This window comes from Notolepis coatsorum (genome assembly GCF_963971535.1).
Source record: "Notolepis coatsorum genome assembly, chromosome: 11".
NCBI classification, from domain to species: domain Eukaryota; kingdom Metazoa; phylum Chordata; class Actinopteri; order Aulopiformes; family Paralepididae; genus Notolepis; species Notolepis coatsorum.
Genome location: NC_140175.1, coordinates 55,955,751 through 55,979,007, shown reverse-complemented (window position 1 = coordinate 55,979,007; position 23,257 = coordinate 55,955,751). Strand labels below are relative to the sequence as shown.

The window sequence follows — 23,257 nt, the reverse complement described above, 5'->3', positions numbered from 1 at the left end:
AGAATTAGAGACATAGACCCCATTGATACAAACCCACATTGCTAGAAAACAATGCTAAACACTGGAAAAAGGCCATTTATAAGATAGTTCCCCTTTAAAAGGTATACTTTATTGTCTTCATGAGTGAGTGGGTGAGTGAGTCTATGAGGTGTTTCGCATCTAAAAATATATAAACATAAGATAACATGGTTTATTTTTGTCTGTCAATTATGGAAGGAACTACCAGCACACACGGAAAATGTCCTTGTAATAATTGTATTGCATGGGCAGCATGAGCTTGAGTACTGGTAGTTCTTTCTATTATTGTATTCTTCAAGACTGTGCACCCGGTAAGAGATTGTTTAAAATAGTTTGAGTTGTGCTCGCATCCACCTTAATCTACAAATAATTTTTGTCTGTCAACATGAAGCCGCCACCATGAGTACGGACGCAGAGATGGCCGCTTATGGCAAGGCCTCCATTTACCTTCGTAAGCCAGAGGCTGAGAGGCTTGCGGCTCAGACCTCACCCTTTGATGCTAAGTCTGCTGCTTACGTGGCTGATAAGGAGGAGCTGTACCTCAAATGTACCATCCTAAGTAAAGACGGTGCCAAAGTCACTGTAAAAGTGCATGACACTCAGGAGGTAAAGTAGGCTGAAGTGTTTCATACAGAATTCAAAGCAATACAACTTGCAGATGAGTCGGCAAACTGAAATTGTGTTTCTGTATTTCAGGAGAGAACCGTTAAGGAGGATGATGTTCACCCTATGAACCCTCCCAAGTATGACAAAATTGAGGACATGGCCATGATGACCCATCTCAATGAAGCCTCTGTGTTGTATAACCTCAAAGAGCGTTATGCCGCATGGATGATCTATGTAAGATATTCTCAAATATGAGTCAAAGGTGCAATATTAAATAATGACCCTTAAGATAGCCTACTGTAAATATTCTTGAATCTCTATTCCCCTTCAGACCTACTCTGGGCTGTTCTGTGCCACTGTGAACCCCTACAAGTGGCTCCCAGTGTACGACCAGGAGGTCGTAAATGCCTACAGAGGCAAGAAGCGTATGGAGGCCCCACCCCACATCTTCTCTGTCTCTGACAACGCCTTTCAGTTCATGCTTACTGGTATGTCCTGGTCATGAAAATCCTATGAATTATTATTTTTGGTTTGGTTAAACAGATAATAAATATGTATTTGCTTTACCTTTCACAGATAGGGAGAACCAGTCTGTTCTTATCACGTAGGTTTCTCATATTGTTAATAAAAAATATCAATATAATCAAAATTATTGCAATTAGTTTGTGAGTTTCTCTTAATTCAATTATCTATACACAGTGGAGAATCTGGTGCCGGAAAGACTGTGAACACCAAGCGTGTCATCCAGTACTTTGCCACAATCGCAGTGGGAGGTGGAGAGAAGAAGAAAGAATCAAAGATCCAGGTAAAATACTGAGAGAATATACTGAAAATGGAAACCACAGACATTTGAACAAAGAGTGGATTGTTAAAATGTGAAAATGTAACTATAGGGCTCACTGGAGGATCAGATCATTGCAGCCAATCCCTTGCTGGAGAGTTATGGTAACGCAAAGACCGTGAGGAATGACAACTCCTCTCGCTTTGTAAGTTGAATCTTTTATTTTCTATCAAATATAACTTGGGCATTACTTGGTTAAACAATAATAACACTGTTGTGTTCTTCTGAAAAGGGTAAATTCATCAGAATCCACTTCCTCCCAACTGGCAAACTGTCGAGTGCTGATATTGAAACATGTAAGTATAACATTTACTTACCAAATTAAACAAGTGACATTATTAGTAGGCTAGATATTTATTATGACCAAACCTCATAGATCTGCTGGAGAAGTCCAGAGTGAGCTTTCAGCTTCCAGATGAGAGAGGCTACCACATCTTCTACCAGATGATGACCAACCACAAGCCTGAGCTGATTGGTGAGCTGAATAACTGATAACTGATATAACTAATCTTAATTGTCAACAACAATGGTCCATAATCATTTGACGGAAGCAGATCCATTCTAACTTATTTGATTCTATGTGTTTCCACACCAGAAATGTGTCTCATCACCAGCAACCCCTATGACTTCCCCATGTGCAGTCAGGGTCATATCACTGTGGCCAGCATTGATGACAAAGTGGAGTTGGATGCCACTGATGTGAGTGATGTGTAGTAATCTACCTACAGATGTTCCAACTTATTATATTATTTTATATGTTTAAATGTTAATTTAAGAATAATTACATATATTATGCAGTTTCTCAAATTGCCATAAGATGGTAAATGATAGAGATGTGTTACTATGAATTAACTTGACCCGTCAGATGGTTTGTTACACAGAAGAACCATCTGGGAAGTAAATAGTTAGCATGAATTTTCAAGATGAAAAGCAAGTCAATACATTGCATTAAAGCAACAGCAATGATCGCTTATCCACTTATACAAAACATTTGAATAAAAAAACCTAGTTGGCCTGAAGGAAGCACTAATGGAGCTTAAATTTCGAAGGTCATTTCCACACCACAATTCTAATTGACAAGAAACATTGCTGACATATCCATCTTTCCTTGCTCTACAAGTGTGCCTTTAACCCCCTAGTCCACAATAAAGCTCTTGGTCACTTGTGTGACAATGTGGTTGACATTCTTATATATTTTTTTCTTTTACTTATTTCAACCTCTTTTCATACAGGATGCTATTGACGTTCTGGGCTTCAATGCTGATGAGAAGAATTATATCTGGAAGCTGACTGGTGCTGTGCTTCACCATGGCAACTTGAAGTTCAAGCAGAAGCAGCGTGAGGAGCAGGCTGAGGCTGATGGCACAGAGGGTGAGTATTAAAACATAGGTTCACTATTTTTCAAACCAGCCCTTATGTTGCTTCCCATCATTTACTGTATAATCATGCATCGCAAAATCTCACTGATAGATTTAGTGTTGAGAAACATACACTGCAGCTTCTCTGTGGACTTATTTAAGTCTAGTTAGACCTTCAAAAAACATGATAAATCTACTTTTTGAACTCACAGTATATGTTTACAGTAAACGTTTGACTGAAACACAAACCATGCTTTCTATCAGGTTATTGACTTAATATTGTAAAAAACTATAGTTTAATCGAAGGAAGGAAACATTTACAAACTTTTTAGAATTAGCCGTAACTCCAATGGAATACATGTGAGGCAAGATACAAAATTACACTCTGTTAAGTCGAGTGAAAGTGTTCAGCCTGGTCATGATAAATGGGTTCAGATTGGGAAATTATTGGAGGATGCTGCTTATACCTCAAAAACATACATTCACAATCCATTGTGGTAATTTTTTTCATCTTGTTCTAAAATAACAATATATGATCGTTTGATCAAGTAGGCCTATCATGCAGCATTTTTGGAAGAAAACATTTTCAGTGATACAATCCTGACTTTCACACAGGCACATTTGCCTTGGGCTCTGTTTTTATAAGTATTAAATTCCATATTTTGCTTTGCTAGTGTAACTCTATGGCATCATGCTGTCTCTGTTCTATGCTGAACCCTAGGCATTATGCTATCCCTTTGCTATGCTAGTGTACCCCTATATCAGTATGCTGTCTCTTTACTATGCTAGTGAAACACTATGGCATTATGCTGTCTTTTTGCTATGCTAGTGTAACTAATAATAATAATAATAATAATAATAATAATAATAATAATAATAATAATAATAATAATAATAATAATAATAATAATAATAATAATAATAATAATAATAATAATAATAATAATAATAATAATAATAATAATAATAATAATAATAATAATAATAATAATAATAATAATAATAATAATAATAATAATAATAATAATAATAATAATAATAATAATAATAATAATAATAATAATAATAATAATAATAATAATAATAATAATAATAATAATAATAATAATAATAATAATAATAATAATAATAATAATAATAATAATAATAATAATAATAATAATAATAATAATAATAATAATAATAATAATAATAATAATAATAATAATAATAATAATAATAATAATAATAATAATAATAATACATTTTATTTATATAACGCTTTTCAACAACCCAAAGATGCTGACAATAAGCAAAACAAATGAACAGAGGAACAAAGAACCACATGGAATAAGCAACAGTATGAATACGCAAGCCATAAAACCACGGGTAACACGTAACAAAATAAGTCCAGTAGGGGAACAATCAGGTTGGAGGAGGGTGGTTATGGGTAGGGAAGGTTGTATGCTTGGGAGAACAGGTAGGTTTTGAGTCGGGATTTAAAGGTGGAGAGTGAGGGAGAGTCTCTGACAGTCTGATGGAGGGTGTTCCAAAGTCGGGGTGCAGCTCCTGAAATAAAAAAAAATTATTTAACCTTTATTTATCCAGGCAAGCAATTAAGAACAAATTCTTATATACAAAAGCAGCCTGTCCAAAAAGCAAAGGCCTTTTGTCACCAAAACTTTTGAGTTTGGATGACGGGACAGTGAGGGAAGCAGTGGAAGAGGACCGGAGGGAATGGGTGGGGCGGTAAGGGAGAAGGAGGTCAGACACGAAGGGGCGGGGGGGGACCAGTCTATGGAGGGCTTTGAAGGAGAGGAGTAGTATTTTGAAGTTTATGCATTCCTTGATCGGGAGCCAGTGCAGAGAGTGGAGGAGTCATGTGGTGATGGGACCGGCCGGGTGTTGGTGAGGAGGCGGGCAGCTGAATTTTGGACCATCTGAAGTTTATGGAGAGAGCGGGAGGTGATGCCAGTGAGGAGGGAGTTGCAGTAGTCGAGGCGGGAGGGTATGAGGGATTCAGCGGCAGGGGGGGAGAGGCAGTGTCTAATTTTGGCTATGTTGCGAAGGTGAAAGTAGGACGTTTTGACGATGGTGCGGACATGGGGGTCGAATGAGAGGGTGGGGTCCAGGATGGCGCAGAGGTTGCGAACTAGGGGGTATGGGGTGATGGTTGCGTCATTAATGGTGAGTGTGATGGGTCCGGATCTGCTGAGGGTGGTTTTGGTGCCGATGATGAAAAGTTCTGTCTTGTCGCTGTTGAGTTTAAGGAGGTTGTGGGTCAGCCAGGTTTGTAGTTCTGATATGCAGGACTCGATGTGACTGAGGGGTGGGTAAATCTATGGCATTATACTGTCTCTTGGCTATGTTAGTGTAACTCTATGGCATTATTTTGTCTCTTTGCTATGCTAGTGTAACTCTATGGCATTATTATGTCTTTTTACTATGATAGTGAAACTATGGCATTATGCTGTCTCTTTGCTATGCTAGTGTAAGTCTATGGCATTATTTTGTCTCTTTGCTATGCTAGTGTGACTGTGGCCTTATGCTGTCTCTTTGCTATGCTAGTGTAACTCTATGGCATTATTTTGTCTCTCTGCTATGCTAGTGTGACACTATGGCATGAATAGTGAATCCAATATTCCTGGATATTTCTCCTGAATGTGTTTTATACAAATTTCAGAGGCTGACAAAATCGCCTACCTTTTGGGCATTAACTCTGCTGACATGATCAAGGGTCTGTGCTACCCCAGAGTGAAGGTCGGAAATGAGTATGTCACCAAGGGACAGACTGTGCCTCAGGTGAGCAAGATACATTACATCCTTCCCCTTCTATGTATTTCACACACAGGTCACAGCAAATATGTTGCTTCACATTTTCCTGTATACACTATTAACAGAATTTTCAAAGAAACATTTTGGAGAGTGTGTGCAAGTGGCAGACTGACAGCATTGGAGTGCTAATGTATGTAGATACATGCATTTTAATTAAATCAAATCACTTTTTTTAGGTCTATAACTCTGTTATGGCCCTGGCCAAGTCCATCTATGAGAGGATGTTCTTGTGGATGGTCATCCGTATCAACCAGCAGCTGGACACAAAGATGCCAAGATCGTCTTACATTGGTGTGCTGGACATTGCTGGTTTTGAGATCTTTGATGTAAGTATGCAATTATAGCAATTAGGCCTGTCAGTTTATCACATTAATTAGATTAATTAATTACACAGCAAATTATCGCGTTATGAAAATGAACTCGAAATTAATTACAAAAATAATAAAAGAAATTATATTTAATTATATTTTTTTTGTATCTCATTCATTCCATAAGAACGTAGAATACACATTTACAGACTTCTTTTTTAATATGGTCCATTTGCAAGTTCTTGGTATCTGATTCTAGTGACATCTATGGGATCTCAGGGAATGTATTCCCAGTGTCAGAAATACTGTGGGCTAGATCCACAAAGAATGGATTGCACGGTGCAAGTTGCACCCTTAGTTACAATTCATTATGAATTGAAAACGGGGGACCCTGATGTAAACAAGACGAAAGTCTTTATCTGGTCTGCATCCACTTAACAATTGTGTGTATTGAGCTGTACTGTATTGTACCCATTCTGCAATCTGTTAATAAAGTTTTCATTCAATCAATCTGCATGGTGATTGATTGAATGAACATATTATTTTGAGTAAATTGTTATGAACCAAATGAGAATATCAATAAAAGAAATGTTATCTTTGACTGTGAATAACACCATACTCAAATTGACCAGACCTGAAAAATCTAAGCAAATTAATAGATGGATGATGATTAAACAGACGGTTTTGTAGATACAGTACTGAATTCTGCCATCCGGACACATGCAATTTGAAATATTATTATAGAATATAGAATATCAGGCATAAAATGGTTATGCGATTAAAATGCGATTAATTGGATTAATTAATTACAAATCCTGTAATTAATTAGATAATTTTTTTAATCGCCTGACAGCACTAATAGCAATATATGGACTGCCTAATTTCATGGAAAGACATTTCCTCAAGTACTGTAGGAGATTAGGCTAATATATTTCCCCCCACTGACAGTACAACAGCATGGAGCAGCTTTGCATCAACTTCACCAATGAGAAACTGCAACAGTTCTTCAACCACACCATGTTTGTCCTGGAGCAAGAGGAGTACAAGAAAGAGGGTATTATCTGGGAGTTCATTGACTTCGGCATGGACTTGGCTGCCTGCATTGAGCTCATTGAGAAGGTAGGCTACACCATAACGTTGTGACTTATTAAAATATTCCTTAGAATGCCACAAGGTGTGTCTAAATGATCTGTATATCTCTTTTCCACTTTTATATAGCCCATGGGCATCTTCTCCATCCTTGAAGAGGAGTGCATGTTCCCCAAGGCTTCTGACTCGAGCTTCAAGAACAAGCTGTATGACCAACATATGGGCAAGAACATAGCATTTGAGAAGCCTAAACCCGGCAAGGGCAAGGCTGAGGCCCACTTCTCCATGGTCCACTATGCTGGAACTGTGGATTACAACGTCACTGGATGGCTGGACAAGAACAAGGATCCATTGAATGATTCGGTGATGCAGCTTTACCAGAAGTCTTCCGTTAAACTGCTGCCTGTACTGTATCCTGCTGTAGTTGAAGGTACGTCATTATGAGAAATTAACTTTTAAGTGTGATTATTAAAATTCTCACTTTGGTCTAAGAGACAATTATCTCAACTTCTAAGTACCCTCTGTCATACAACATGTATTTTCAATACTATCAATTAAATTACATTGTCCAACAACCAGCATAATTCGATTTAGATAATAATGTTGAATCTATAAACTGAAAATGTATTATCAAATCAATAGAGACTGGTGGCGCAAAGAAGGGAGGCAAGAAGAAGGGTGGCTCCATGCAGACTGTGTCCTCCCAGTTCAGGGTAAGATCTAACAACAACACTGTGACTTTTTGGAATTAAATACAAATATTAGCTTTTCATGGTTTTCATGGTTTTGATATGTATCTACAGGAGAATTTGGGCAAGCTGATGACCAACTTGAGGGCCACCCATCCTCACTTTGTGCGTTGCCTGATTCCCAATGAGTCAAAGACTCCAGGTACAGTTAACATAATGTTTGTGTCTTATTATGATGTGCTTTAGTGATTTAGTGTAGTGTAGTGGTAATGGGTCATTACATTGTCGTAATAATCATGAAAAAATCTTCTCTGTAGGTTTGATGCAGAACTTCCTGGTTATCCACCAGCTGAGGTGTAATGGTGTACTGGAGGGTATCAGAATCTGCAGAAAGGGATTCCCCAGCAGAATTATCTATGCTGACTTCAAGCAGAGGTATCCATTAACTCTCAACACACTTTGAAACGTACAACTACAACTAAAGTGCTGAACATGACCATGAACTCTTTCACAAAAGGTACAAAATACTGAATGCCAGTGTCATCCCTGATGGTCAGTTCATGGACAACAAGAAGGCCTCTGAGAAGCTGCTTGGTTCAATTGATGTGGAACACGAAGATTACAAGTTTGGGCACACTAAGGTAAAGAAAATACTAAATGTTGAACTTAATTTGATAGCATGGCCTGAGATAAGTCTCAATACTGACTGTATGGAGGGTGTCCAGTATAACCTGATATACTGGACCAGATAATTACATATAAATTATTGTCTTAATATATAAAACAAATCGTCGTATTTACATGCCGAATCCAATTAGACTAAGACATTTGTGAGTCGGGTACAGCCCTAGTAAATGAACTGCAATTATATAGCGCTTTTAACCAAAGTGCTTTACAATTTATGCCTCATAAATTATGTAACCAGACCAAGGGCAATCACACCAGTTTTGTTTAGTCCAGTTGAATGGAATGCTGGATAATTTACCCCCTTGATTCATTTGAGTTGGTGTGAACACCGGAATCGAACTCGGGTGCAAACAACCGCATCCTGGTCCACCTGTTTGAGGTGGTCTCAGTCTGCTTCCAAGGAAACCCTGGAGTGGTTTGTTTGATGTGTGAAAGCAATCTGAAAAATATACCTGAAAAACTGAACATAATAAGCTGATTGGACAGTTTTCCATGTATTTCCAAATATACACTAATCACAATGTTATTATATTATTAAAATAGCCATATAATGCTGTGATACTAAACCTTGCATGCATAATTCAGATCACAGTATTGTATAAGTAATCACCAAAAAAAACGTGTCAGAGGAAAGCAACAGTGGTGATTGGAGGGTCAAGAAAAGAGGGTGAAGGCTGGGAAAGATGGATTGAAAAAAAATGTTGCTCAGAACTGTGGAGATCACACTATTATATAGGTTCATTAGCATTCAAAATAATTGGCAATATGAAACAAAAGCAAAATAATACAAGCTGCCAAAATAATTAAAATTTCACTTTTGATTCAGACAATTTCAAACAAACTTAGGTGTGAACGCAACCTAAGTTTGGATTATCCTAAATTGGATTTTTTTTACATTGTTGGAGATTATTATGAAGGGAATGGCATCTATAGGTAGGGAAAGGAATCACATGATAGCTGTTTCATTGATAATGTCATCTATGAAAAATCCATGCCTGAGTTTTATTAAAAAATGCTGGCATTATCCCATGAATAAAAACCAACAAAATCATATATGAATATGTCATTTATCTTGTCTCTTATTCAGGTGTTCTTCAAAGCTGGTCTGCTGGGTGTCCTTGAAGAGATGAGAGATGAGAAGCTGGCTAGTCTGGTCAGAATGACTCAGTCTCTTTGCCGTGGTTTCCTCATGAGGAGGGAGTTTGTGAAGATGACGGCGAGAAGGCATGTTGAAAACAGCCACATTCTAAATACATTGTTATGTTAAAAACATGCTAAAATGAATTTATTATATAACAGCAACTATTTTTTCACAGGGAAGCTGTTTATACTATCCAATACAACATCCGCTCATTCATGAATGTCAAACACTGGCCATGGATGAAGGTTTACTACAAGATCAAGCCTCTTCTTGTCTCTGCTGAGACTGAGAAGGAGCTCGCTAACATGAAGGAGAACTATGAGAAGATGACGACAGACCTGGCTACTGCTCTGGCTAAGAAGAAGGAGCTGGAGATGAAGATGGTGTCTCTTCTCCAAGAGAAGAATGATCTGTCGCTGCTAGCGGCATCTGTAAGTAGACTTCAACTGTCTAGAAACTGTTGATGTAAATTATAAACTGTCTTGCTGTTTTTGTCATATAGAGAATAATATTATCATTTGTATTGTGCCCTAGGAATCAGATAATCTGTCAGATGCTGAGGAGAGATGTGAGGGACTTATCAAGAGTAAGATCCAGCTTGAGGCCAAACTCAAAGAGACAACTGAGAGACTGGAAGATGAGGAGGAAATGAATGGTGAGCTGACTGCCAAGAAGAGGAAACTGGAGGATGAATGCTCTGAGCTCAAGAAGGACATTGATGACCTGGAGCTCACCTTGGCCAAAGTGGAGAAGGAGAAACATGCCACTGAGAATAAGGTTAATAAGTATTCTCTCTAGCTAAATGATCAAACAATAACAAGATGATCATTCATTTTTGATAACATGATTTGTTTTCCTTATTCAGGTGAAGAACCTGACTGAGGAGATGGCCGCTCAGGATGAGAGTGTTGGTAAGCTGACAAAGGAGAAGAAAGCCCTCCAAGAGGCACATCAGCAGACTCTTGATGACCTGCAAGCAGAGGAAGACAAAGTCAACACTCTGACCAAGGCCAAGACCAAGCTTGAGCAGCAAGTGGATGATGTGAGTTATGAGTTCTATCAAAATGTTGAAGAAAACAAGCAGGACATTTTAGATGAGCTGTCACCAATTTGTCATCAGGAAATGTTACATTTACAGTTTCTTGCTGCCTGGAAATGCTTTAACCTGAACACTGGCCATTATCTTTATGCAATTATGTAATTGGCGGACCAGTGTTGTAGACTAATGATATCAGGATATATGTACAAAGTCCTATGTCGAACGGACTCTGGAGTGTACAATGTATTGCTTTTCCATGTTGAACATTAGCGCCACCATCTGGGTGATTGGTGTGATATTTAGAGTGAGAAAATCTTTGTGGCAAATGTAATAATGTCTATTATATGATTGATCTGAATATCACCATCATGTGACGATTCAAACCAACAAACCTTTGGATATCTCTTTACTATCATGGAGCAAGCATGTGTGTCAAGTGTGGTGTCACTTCCTGTTTACAATGCATTTTTCCAAATTCGATTAGGAGTAGCCATCATACAGAAAGACCTAGAAACTTTCAGAAATACACATTTCAAGAAGCTGTGCTAGATGCCACACAGCAAGCGTTGTGAGAATCAGGTGAATAGTCAGGCTTGGAGGAGTAGTGGAACGATTCTAAATGGCACAAAATGCAATATGGCAGACATGGGTCATCCTACTGGTGAAGTTGTAGAAAAAGGATAGCTTGGATGAGCACAAAGTCTAGTGTCAATCAGATGTACAGTGTTTATCTTTGAATATTTGGCCACGATCTGATCAACTGGTATGAAATGTGATGTGATGGGTTGACACACCAATATCTATCATTATGTCTTGGCAAACTATTTATTTACATTTTGGGACGGTCCAACCGATAGGCAAACGTATAGGCCCTACTAGCTGCTTGGTTGCATCTAAAAATCCTATTGTTGACCCATTTCTAAACTTAAATTCACAGCTTGAAGGTTCTCTGGAGCAAGAGAAGAAGCTCCGCATGGACCTTGAGAGAACCAAGAGGAAGCTTGAAGGTGACCTGAAACTGGCTCAAGAATCCATCATGGATCTAGAGAATGACAAGCAGCAGTCTGACGAGAAGATCAAGAAGTAATATAGATTGGGTTTCACTTATATACTGTATATTTTCTCATGCATGAAATAATATACTGTGTGTGAAGATGAGGTACTGTAGATACACTCAGATATATGACTATACTGTTTTTTCTTATGAATCTTATAGGAAGGACTTTGAAACTGCCCAGCTGCTTAGCAAGATTGAAGATGAGCAGTCCCTGGGTGCTCAGCTTCAGAAGAAGATCAAGGAGCTTCAGGTGAGTACGATTATATTTTACTTCTTCCATACAACATATTCACCAAACATTCGATTCTGATTGCATGAGAGTATGGCATTTATTAATTAAATCCACCAAAGTAGTGCCAATAAGTAGTTGCTGTTCTGAATAAATTCCCAAATTTACAACAGAACTGATTACTATTGATTTTCAATTGTACTTTACCCTTGCAATGACATTCAGTAACAAGAGAGCGCCACAATCTAAGTCTAGGCAAGATACAAGATACTTTATTATTGCCATACAACAGTGTTGGTACAAATAATTTTGTTATGATGCTATGTCCCAGTCCAAAACCACCAAGGCAAAATGTGTAGTTGTTTGCTGGAACATTAACAATAAAAGAAAATGTCCATTGCATACAGTAGGAACCGAATGTTTATGACAAAATTGTGTTCCATACATTAGTTAGATCTTCAGGTATTGCCAGGAAAACAGAGATATCACTATGATTTAATTTTCCAACGTCAAAAAGACAATTTCCAGGTTTTTGTGGAAATTATATTATTTGATGGAGTTACAATTGAAATGCCCTTTGTGCAGAGTGTAATATGTGACACCTGTGTGTTGTGACATTAACACTTTCAGTGCCCAGCAGGGGGTGCACATTTATAGTGCTTGAATGCCCACCATCCACTGCAATGTTAGCATTAATATCGCCTAATCTATGTTTTAAATTATGGCTATGTGTCTAATCTGCCCGTCGCATTATCAATGACTCATTACCAGTCACATTGTCGAAGCAGATTGTTTTTTTATCGGTTCGTTTTCCGTTTTATAGCATTTTGAAAAGCCCTCGTTTTCACAAAAAAATTTAAGATTCCATGATAATCGCCATGTACTGTAATATTCTAGAACGTTGTCATTTTTCGGCCTATTGATGAATCGTTTTCAAATAAATGCTAGATTATCGATAGTATATGTGTACGTGTGCACGCTGGTGCCGCGCGCTGAAAATCGATTCTCTCAGTTCCTGATCGCTCTTACAGTCAAACAGCCATATCACATTATAGGGGAAAAGCTTATATTTCCGTGAAAACGGGTCTGATTGTCCTAAGACTGGTCAAATATATTCCTTACCTGAGATCAGATGGTATCCAAATGGATTATTCCAATTTCTGATCGCCATTCCAAAAATCGATCCTTTTATTGATCCCACGCGTATACTGCAAAACATATATTACATGCTGTGCTGAGGGTCCAGAATGAAGCTGATCGGCTCCGGTTACATGCGTGAGAAGTAAAATGTGGATTCCGGATTTTTTTTTCTCATGCTTTTTTTTAGTCCAATCCAAAAGGGTGAATTACCATCTGGGAGACGATAGGGGGCGCTTTTTTCCACATCTGAGCGCCTGGGGTGGCTGATTTACCAACGGTAGACTCGGTTGATGAAATATGAATTCAGATCGCTAATAAAAAATAAAAAATAGAAAAAACGAATATTCTCGTGATGGGCATTCAACCCGCGGGCTGATAACCCGAAATATCTCGTGATGGGTGCTACACCTGGCTGCTCCTTCATTTTCCTTCAATTAACCTATTGTCAAACTTATGAATTGCAATCATTTATCATATTAATTTTTAATCAATTAAAGGCCCGTATTGAAGAGCTGGAGGAGGAGATTGAGGCTGAACGTGCTGCTCGTGCCAAGGTTGAGAAGCAGAGAGCTGACCTCTCCAGGGAACTGGAGGAGATCAGTGAGAGGCTTGAGGAGGCTGGTGGAGCCACTGCCGCTCAGATTGAGATGAGCAAGAAGCGTGAGGCTGAGTTCCAGAAGCTGCGTCGTGACCTTGAGGAGTCCACCCTGCAGCATGAAGCCACCGCATCTGCTCTCCGCAAGAAGCAGGCTGACAGTGTTGCAGAGCTGGGAGAGCAGATCGACAACCTCCAGCGTGTCAAGCAGAAGCTGGAGAAGGAGAAGAGTGAATACAAGATGGAAATTGATGACCTCTCCAGCAACATGGAAGCTGTTGCTAAGGCCAAGGTATACTAATCTACATACACATATACATTCATGTGTAGAACACATGTCTGAAAAAATTACACAACCCATTCAATGTGATTAACAGGGAAATCTTGAGAAGATGAGCCGCACCCTTGAGGACCAACTTAGTGAACTGAAGGCCAAAAGCGACGAGAATGTGCGCCAGATAAATGATATCAGCGGTCAGAGAGCAAGACTACTGACTGAGAATGGTGAGGTTCTTTTTTTACTCTAGCCTTTATTTTTTACTCAAATGTATATAAAATAAATCAAATTTCAAAACCAGGTGAGTTTGGTCGTCAGCTTGAAGAGAAAGAAGCCCTTGTCTCCCAGTTGACCAGAGGCAAGCAGGCCTTCACTCAGCAGATTGATGAGCTGAAGAGGCAGGTTGAGGAGGAGGTTAAGGTGAGGAGAATCCTCTTAAAAATGTATGACAGATCTTTTTCTTTGAATTATTATTGTCTCTAATTAAATTGTACTTATTTCAATAACCTTTTTAGGCCAAGAATGCCCTTGCCCATGGTGTTCAATCAGCCCGCCATGACTGTGACCTTCTGAGGGAGCAGTTTGAGGAGGAGCAGGAGGCCAAGGCTGAGCTGCAGCGTGGAATGTCCAAGGCCAACAGTGAGGTAGCCCAGTGGAGGGCCAAGTATGAAACTGATGCTATCCAGCGCACAGAGGAGCTTGAGGAGGCAAAGTAAGTCAATATTGTTCTTTTTTACTGTCCATCTCAACAAACATAGTTAATTACATTTCATAACATTGTTACATTTAATAATTGTTCACCAGGAAAAAGCTGGCCCAGCGCCTTCAGGAGGCTGAGGAGCAGATTGAGGCTGTAAACTCCAAGTGTGCCTCTCTGGAGAAGACCAAACAGAGACTCCAGGGTGAGGTGGAGGACCTCATGATTGATGTGGAGAGGGCCAATGGTCTGGCTGCCAACCTTGACAAGAAGCAGAGGAACTTTGACAAGGTACATTGATATGCAATACTTTAACTAAGGACATGTATTGAGAATGTTAGCCTCCTAATACTAGGTTACATTTATTTATGACTTTGCAGGTCCTGGCAGAGTGGAAGCAGAAGTTCGAGGAGGGCCAGGCAGAGCTGGAGGGAGCTCAGAAAGAGGCTCGTTCTCTCAGCACTGAGGTATTCAAGATGAAGAACTCCTATGAGGAGGCTCTGGATCAGCTGGAGACCCTGAAACGCGAGAACAAGAACCTGCAGCGTGAGTCCATTAAGTAAAATAACTGTCACTTAATACCATGATAGATGTAGATGAATACACTAGCTAGGAAGGCTGACATTTAGTATTTCTAATTCCTGTTTTGTGGCATCTACAGAGGAGATATCAGACCTGACTGAACAGATTGGTGAGACTGGAAAGAGCATCCATGAGCTGGAGAAGGCCAAGAAGACAGTGGAAACTGAGAAATCAGAGATCCAGACAGCCCTTGAGGAAGCTGAGGTAAATATTATCTTAGATATCTCTACATTATAATAATGTTATTTTGTTTGTAAATGTAGTTTTTACAGTTAATCAAATAATGTAGTATGTATGCAGTATATCCAATATTATATTCGGAAGTGAACCACGATTATATATTGGATGTATTTTAGGGAACTCTGGAACATGAAGAGTCCAAGATTCTGCGTGTCCAGCTGGAGCTGAACCAGATTAAGGGTGAGGTTGACAGGAAGCTGGCAGAGAAGGATGAGGAGATGGAGCAGATCAAGAGGAACAGCCAGAGGGTGACTGAATCCATGCAGGGCACTCTGGATTCTGAGGTCAGGAGCAGGAATGATGCCCTGAGAATCAAGAAGAAGATGGAGGGAGACCTGAATGAGATGGAGATCCAGCTAAGTCATGCCAACCGCCAGGCTGCTGAGGCCCAGAAGTCGCTGAGGAATGTTCAGGGACAGCTCAAGGTACTGAATGAGGAACTTTTTTGTATTACGCTGTCACAGTATAGTCGTCTATATGCTTATTAATCAGTGATCCAATATATGAAAGGTTGATATGTATGGCACACCCTTAATTGTTGTTTATATGTAGCCACATTCTGATCTTTTGTGATCATTTCAGTCACCTATGTATTTTAACATCAGGATGCCCAACTGCACCTTGATGATGCTCTCAGAGCACAGGAAGACCTGAAGGAGCAGGCTGCCATGGTTGACCGTAGAAATGGACTCATGGTGGCTGAGATCGAGGAGCTGAGAGCTGGTCTGGAGCAGACAGAAAGAGGCCGCAAAGTGGCTGAGCAGGAACTGGTGGACGCCAGTGAGCGTGTTGGACTGCTGCACTCTCAGGTAAACAATCAACATTATCTGATCATGTGTTTCTTTGGGTTATGTGTGAGCCATCCTTGACACCCTTATCTGTATATCTGTTTTTTTTTTAGAACACCAGCCTTCTGAACACCAAGAAGAAGATTGAGACTGACCTGGTCCAAGTCCAGGGTGAAGTAGATGACAGTGTTCAGGAAGCCAGGAATGCAGAGGAGAAGGCCAAGAAGGCAATCACTGATGTGGGTTTACATTTCATATGATAGTTTCTTTATGGCCAAGAAGGTCATCACTGGCGATTTGGTTTATTCATGTCATTTCAGTCAACAATGTAACATTTTCTCATGACATTTCTAGTGAATACAAATTATTTATCTTATAGGCTGCCATGATGGCTGAGGAGCTGAAGAAGGAGCAGGACACCAGCTCTCACCTGGAGAGGATGAAGAAGAACCTGGAAGTCACAGTCAAGGACCTGCAGCACCGCCTGGATGAGGCTGAGAATCTGGCCATGAAGGGGGGCAAGAAGCAGCTCCAGAAACTCGAATCCAGGGTAAGATCAAATAATAGCCACTTGTCAAGATATATATTGTTGAACTAATGTAGTAATCTGTACAATTACAGAGAAAAGTTGATTCTTAATATTTTATTCAATTCTGAAGGTACGTGAGCTGGAAGGAGAGGTTGAGGCTGAGCAGAGACGTGGAGTAGATGCTGTTAAAGGTGTCCGCAAATACGAGAGGAGAGTGAAGGAACTCACCTACCAGGTATGTCATGTTCACATGCATGACAAGCTGGTCATCATTAGTGTTTCTTTTGACTGAAGGAAAATATTGAACGATTGCTACCGCATTTAGCTGATTCATTTGAATTCCTTGCTTCCATTAGACTGAGGAGGACAAGAAGAATGTTGCCAGGCTGCAAGATCTTGTCGACAAGCTGCAGCTCAAGGTTAAGACCTACAAGAGGACGGCTGAGGAAGCGGTATGTTTTTTTAAGTCAAAATGCTCTACTTGTCTTTCTTTAGGCTTTTCATTCTACTCTTAGTATTCCTAAGTAATACTGATCTATGAAACTTCCACAGGAGGAGCAGGCCAATGGTCACCTGTCCAAGTGCAGGAAGGTTCAGAATGAGCTGGAGGAGGCTGAGGAGCGTGCTGATATTGCTGAGTCCCAGGTCAACAAGCTGAGAGCTAAGACCCGTGACTCTGGCAAGGTAATGTGAATATGTTATCTGTGAACATTCATACAGTGAATTGTATGAATAATGAAGTATGATAAGACTCAAAACTTTCCATTGGATATTGTCTCAATATTTCCATCTTTTACAGGGAAAAGAAGCTGCTGAATAAGCCTCCTAATCTGGAAAATTATATTATTATATATTGTACAGTAATATGACAACATTATCTACTGTATTTCAATAAATGTTGCTTAAAAATTATTTTGTTTATCCTTTGTTTCATTACCATGTCCAAACCAGTGGCGGCTGCTGACCAAATTTCTTGGTGAAGCACAAATTATTATATTATATTATATATTCAATAATATTTTTAAAACATCCCCAAGGCTGCAACACCCCCATTCCTCCCAGGTGTCAGGCTCCTCATTCGCTTCCATTCATTTTGGGTACCATGTTTTTAATATCATACTTCTGAAGTATAAACAAACTATACTGGTGAATGCTCTGTTCTGGTCCTGTTAGACCTGAGCGCAGCGTTTGACACGGTCAACCACAACATCCTTTTGGACAGGCTCAGGGAGTGGGTGGGCATCTCTGGGAGCGCTCTAAACTGGTTCGCCTCTTATCTGAGGGAGAGAACGTTCTCGGTGGCTGTGGGTCCTTTTAAATCTGACCCCACCCCTCTCTCATGTGGGGTACCACATGGATCGGTGCTAGGACCACTCCTCTTTGCCATTTATATGCTTCCCCTAGGCCTCCTCATCAACAAATTCACCGGCATTAAATATCACTGCTACGCAGACGACATACAACTACTCTGCTCTTTTAAACCCGACAACTTGGAGAAACTCAGCCTTCTCCAGGAGTGCCTGCTCGGCATTGAGAGCTGGATGGGGAGTAACTTCCTCCAGTTAAATGCAAATAAAACGTAGGTGCTGATCGTAGCAGCTGAAAAGACTGCAGCTAGAGTGGCCACTCACTTGGGGTCCCTTAAAGACAACATACGTCCCCACCTGAGAAACCTGGGTGTTGTCTTTGACCAGGCCATGAACCTAGACAAACATGTCAAAACACTCACACGCACCTGCTTCTTTCACCTCAGAAACATTGCAAAACTGCGCACCATCATATCTCACTCTGAACTAGAACTATCCGTGCATGCTTTTATTTCCTCTACGCTTGACTACTGCAACTCACTTTTCACCTGTCTCACCAAATCATCCACAGATAAACTACAAATGGTCCAAAATGCTGCAGCCAGGCTACTCACAAGGTCAAAAAAATCATGTCACATCACTCCCATTTTGGTATCCCTGCACTGGCTCCCGGTACACTATAGAATTCATTTCAAAGTCCTCACTTTCACTTTCAGAGCACTTCACGGTCAGGCCCCTATCTACATCACGGAACTCATCCATCCCTACACAAACACCCGCTCACTCAGATCTGCCGATCAGCACCTCCTAGTGATCCCCAGGACCAGGCTAAAAACAAGGGGTGATCGAGCCTTCGAGGTGACAGCACCAAGGCTCTGGAACGCTCTCCCCCTGGACCTGCGAACTGCCCCCTCTGAGAACTCTTTTAAAAAACAACTAAAAACACATTTGTTCAGGCAGGCTTTTAATCACACATAGGCGCCTTTTTCTGTTCTATAGTGTTGTTTTAATTAGTGACTCATGATTTTATCCAAATTCTTTTATTCTACTTTTTCTATCTGGTTTCACTGTTTTTAACTGCTGTTTGTCTGTTGTCATTTATTTCTGATTTTGTTTTTATTGTGTTTTTATATTAAGCTGTAGTGTAAAGCACCCTGTGCATTCGTGCTGTGAAGGGTGCTATATAAATAAAGGTCATTCATTCATTCATACTGCTGTGACGATTTCAATTAAACAGACCATTCTGAGACAACTGTACAAGCAAAACTGTACATTGGGATATCTAACATGTATGTGCACCTTCCTCTGCACGAGGCCACAGATGGGTTTTATGTAACACAAGGACAATGAATGAATGAATGAATGAATGAATGAATGAATGAATGAATGAATGAAAACTTTATTTAAAAGATTGCAGAATGGGTACAATACAGTACGGCTCAATACACACAATTGTTAACACATCCACCGCCATAAACGGCTTACGACGGGTTTGCTGATCATGCGAATTCCGCCAATCCACGGCGTACAACGTTATTGAGATCATATTATTTTTTCGCCATGGTATCCATAATTCTGCCACCCAGCCTCGGCTGAGACAGTGGGACTCGGCACAACCGTGCAACGCTTCAATACCGCCGCCTGGTGGATGATCGGGCGAGTTACAACCGGAAATGGATCTCTGGTGATCTCGGTGCATCATGGAAATCTGTCCGACAGTCACATAATATTATTATATATTATATTATTGTTGCGGGACTCTAGACACACATCTGTGTATATGGATCGCTGCCATAACTCAATAATCGATATGATTTGGGCGTTTATTGCGCCATACAAACCGGAAATGGATCTAGTCGATCGACGTCAAATAAGTGGGATCTTTTTCCTCCAGTCTCATCGGCGAACGGTAAGAGGACAGTAACGTTACTTTCAGCTTGATTGTTTATTCTTTTCAATGCAAACAGGGCCCTATTCCCCGTACCTGGTTCAACTAAGTCGATCAAGAGTCCCATTATCCAGATTCAGTTAACCCGATGTTTGAAGCCGGGATTTTCCTGTTCCTGGAACGCTGATTCAGTCTCGTTAACTTGAACCAGACTTGAGACTCTGGATAAGTGCGCGCGGCCGCTTCAGTTGAAAAGACAGCAGGTGTAGATCGCAGAAATCCTGATCTTCTAACGGCATTGATTGATTGATTGTTTTACAGATTGCAGGCGGCTCAATAGCCTTGCCGACAAGTTAAATGCATAATCTATAGGCTAATTTTAAATCCCTCATTACCCCAATCAATCAGATTATATTTCTTTAAACGTTCCTGCTGGCAGTAGGTTTATGCATTGAATAATCAAATGAGATCTTGCTAGCGAAAATAATTAGTTCAACTGTTTCAGAATAAGGATACGGCTCTCTTATCCATTGATTGATGTATGGTGGATTTTTTATTAATCTGCACTATGGTGTGACGGTTTGTCCTTTTGACTTTTACGCAGACGACCGGGGTTCCAATCCTAGTCTTTTCCTTCTTTTTGCAATGTAGGAATAATTCAATTTGGTGCACGTTGAGAGCTATATAAAGAATGACATCCTCAATGCATGTAGATTTATAATATTTTAACTTAAAACTAGGCTACTTTTGCGTATAATCATTAATATTATATTCCAAAAAAATTATATTGGAAACACGGGGTTTCGAACACCGGTCGCCCAGTTGCCAGGATTCAGCACTAGCCGCTGCGCCACTGTGCCAGATGGGATATACTCATTGTTTATGCATTAATGGACGAGAGACCCGTGTTTAGAATATTTTTCTTACCAAAAAATGTAGTTTTATCTCTTTATTCTCAAATGCATTAATGTGACGTCAACGGCTCATTCAATTTCTCAAATCCGTCAAACAGCGCATCTCATCAAACATTTTAATCCCAGTTACAATATCACACAAAAACCACAATCCCCGCATAGACACTTCAATTTTATGCTTGAATGAAGCACAATCCGGCGCTCCGTTAAGCAAATCTACAGCCGAGAATATATGAAACTAATCAGAGCCAAACGGCCGATAGGTTTCATTCATTAAAAATATCCCAGCGGGATTCACATTTGCAATGCGCCGTTATTAAAATAACCACATGCAGCGTGTATCGCGACTCCGAGCGCCGTATATGACGTGCATTATTTTATTTAGGACAAAGTAAATCTATAGGCTCAATATGATTTATTATCAGCATTTAGTTCTATTATTATACATTTCAAAAGCCCCCTCTGGAAGAATGGAGCACAAAAACGTAATTCAGAATGGTATAATGCAGATCCTAGACTGTGAGAATCATTTCAGGAAACGAGCTGTCACTTCTTTGCGGGGGCGTGGCCATGGTTCATCCGGCTAACTGAACTTAACCCTGCTCCCGACCAGGCTCAAACTTTTTGATCTGTTGTCATGGTGATTTAGACAATCGCGCGTCGGGGAATGGGAATGTCCGGCTTAAGTCAGGCTTGACCGAAAGTTATCCGGCTAACTCAGTTATCCACAGTGATGCCGGTAACGCGTTACTAAGTAACGCGTTATTGTAATCTGATTACTTTTCCCCGAAAATAGTAATCTAACGCGTTAATCATTAAAAGCCAGTAATCTGATTGCAGTTACTTGTCCAAGTGGCTGTGCGTTACTATTTCGTTACTATCTCATCATAAATTCATAATGCAGGCGGAATGCAGTATTTTATTTCGTTTTCGACAGTCAAAAATACATTTTTGAGCTGTTTTTCTTATTTGGGAGTGACGTGGTGTGGCAGTGAAAGGGTTACACAAGAATGTGTCCCGCGGCGTGACTGGACTCTCTGTCTGTGAGTGACTCTGCTTTGGCCCAATCACATTCCCCATCCACAGTCTGCGAATCAGAGGCAGAGTAGGGCGGGTCTTCACAGCACGTCATGTGACATATGCGCCAATCGTGTGACAGCAGGGCTCCGTTGCATTCGTCAGAGAATTCCACCCCAAAACGCTTACAGGAAGAAAAAACGCGGCTTATTATTATTACCGAGGCGCGCGGCTTATTATATTATTAAAACAGCTACTTGTGGGCACTCATAAAAACACCGTTGTCTACAAGTTGTTTAGCGAGAGGATGGTGGTAATGTGCTTCAATAGAACAATGGATCAATGCCATGTCAAAACTCGGCTCCGCTGATCTGAAGGGCTCCGCAGTACACACACAGACACACACACGCGCGCGCACACACACGGGATCGCAGCAGCCACACACACATTTCCACTGTCCAATAGACAAGCGCCCTTTTCGACCGCGTGACATTGTTCAGAAGGTCTCGGTCCGCCTCTGTGGGAAAGCAGGCGAACCAAATGAAGAATGCAACAATGTTGCAACTTCACCCCCAGAACCGCACCGAGTCCACCAAAACTATATGTGAAAGCGACCTAAACGTAAATACTGTCTACCGCTAAAAACAGCACATCCAATTGCATTGAAAGCATCTGGAATCACAACACTACGACGCTTCGACTAGGTACAGGAGGACTCGGAGGCCAGCCAAACAGCAAAAGAGAGAGATTGTTTCTTTCCCTATTGATTAATGTATATTTGATGGTGGCAGAGCAAAAGCTCTTATTTGCCAGATTTACAGTTAATTTACATGTTAAAGAGAGACTGATTGTATGTTTATAGAGAGACATTTATAAAAACAATTTAATAGTTACAGTTGATATAATTGAATAGTTCAGCCTGCATTTGTTAGATGTGAATGGATACACTGGTTTTGTAAAACCACTGGCTGGCTGCTCTAATGCTGTGAGCATCATAGACTGTTGCTTTACCATACTTGATGGTACAGAAGCTGAAGCACTAGTTTAACAATTTACGTTATGTGCAGAGAAACAAGTTAAAAACAATTTATGCACTTTCAATAAAGCGTTTTAAAAAAACTGTTGGGGGAACGACGACGACTTCGTAACCTAGTTACTTTCAAAGTAACTAAGTTACTCTGATAATCAAGTAATCAGTAAAGTAACTTGGATTTCTTTTTAAAGGAGTAATCAGTAATCAGTAATCGGATTACTTTTACAAGTAATCTGTGGCATCACTGGTTATCCAGGTACGGGGAACGGGGCCCAGCTCTGCTCAATATATCACCCATACTACATAAAGCATTTACTGCATGAGGATCACGGAATTATAAACGACCCCCCCCCCCCCTTTCATCCGCGCATGAT

At 40.2% G+C, this 23,257-nt stretch overlaps 1 protein-coding gene across 2 annotated transcripts; it reads left to right on the top strand.

Annotated features, from left to right (window-relative positions):
* Positions 1 to 417: 417 nt before the first annotated feature.
* LOC311236675 (myosin heavy chain, fast skeletal muscle-like) lies at positions 418 to 17,544 on the top strand (the record flags this gene model as incomplete). Of its 2 annotated transcripts, none has more annotated exons than XM_084324390.1 (39): positions 418 to 606; positions 715 to 858; positions 956 to 1,112; positions 1,201 to 1,228; positions 1,324 to 1,429; positions 1,518 to 1,610; positions 1,698 to 1,761; positions 1,842 to 1,940; positions 2,061 to 2,164; positions 2,698 to 2,836; positions 5,486 to 5,604; positions 5,814 to 5,963; positions 6,894 to 7,064; positions 7,164 to 7,464; positions 7,677 to 7,747; positions 7,838 to 7,925; positions 8,041 to 8,158; positions 8,241 to 8,364; positions 9,498 to 9,634; positions 9,727 to 9,982; positions 10,086 to 10,328; positions 10,417 to 10,593; positions 11,528 to 11,673; positions 11,807 to 11,897; positions 13,514 to 13,903; positions 13,989 to 14,115; positions 14,190 to 14,308; positions 14,404 to 14,600; positions 14,693 to 14,876; positions 14,966 to 15,131; positions 15,247 to 15,371; positions 15,524 to 15,832; positions 16,013 to 16,216; positions 16,309 to 16,434; positions 16,575 to 16,745; positions 16,855 to 16,959; positions 17,081 to 17,176; positions 17,277 to 17,408; positions 17,524 to 17,544. In XM_084324390.1, 39 exons carry the CDS (start codon positions 418 to 420, stop codon positions 17,542 to 17,544), a joined length of 5,787 nt encoding a protein of 1,928 aa, XP_084180516.1. The 2 variants fall into 2 exon arrangements, with proteins under 2 accessions (XP_084180516.1, XP_084180515.1); XM_084324389.1 differs by having other exon boundaries at positions 418 to 624.
* Positions 17,545 to 23,257: the final 5,713 nt, after the last annotated feature.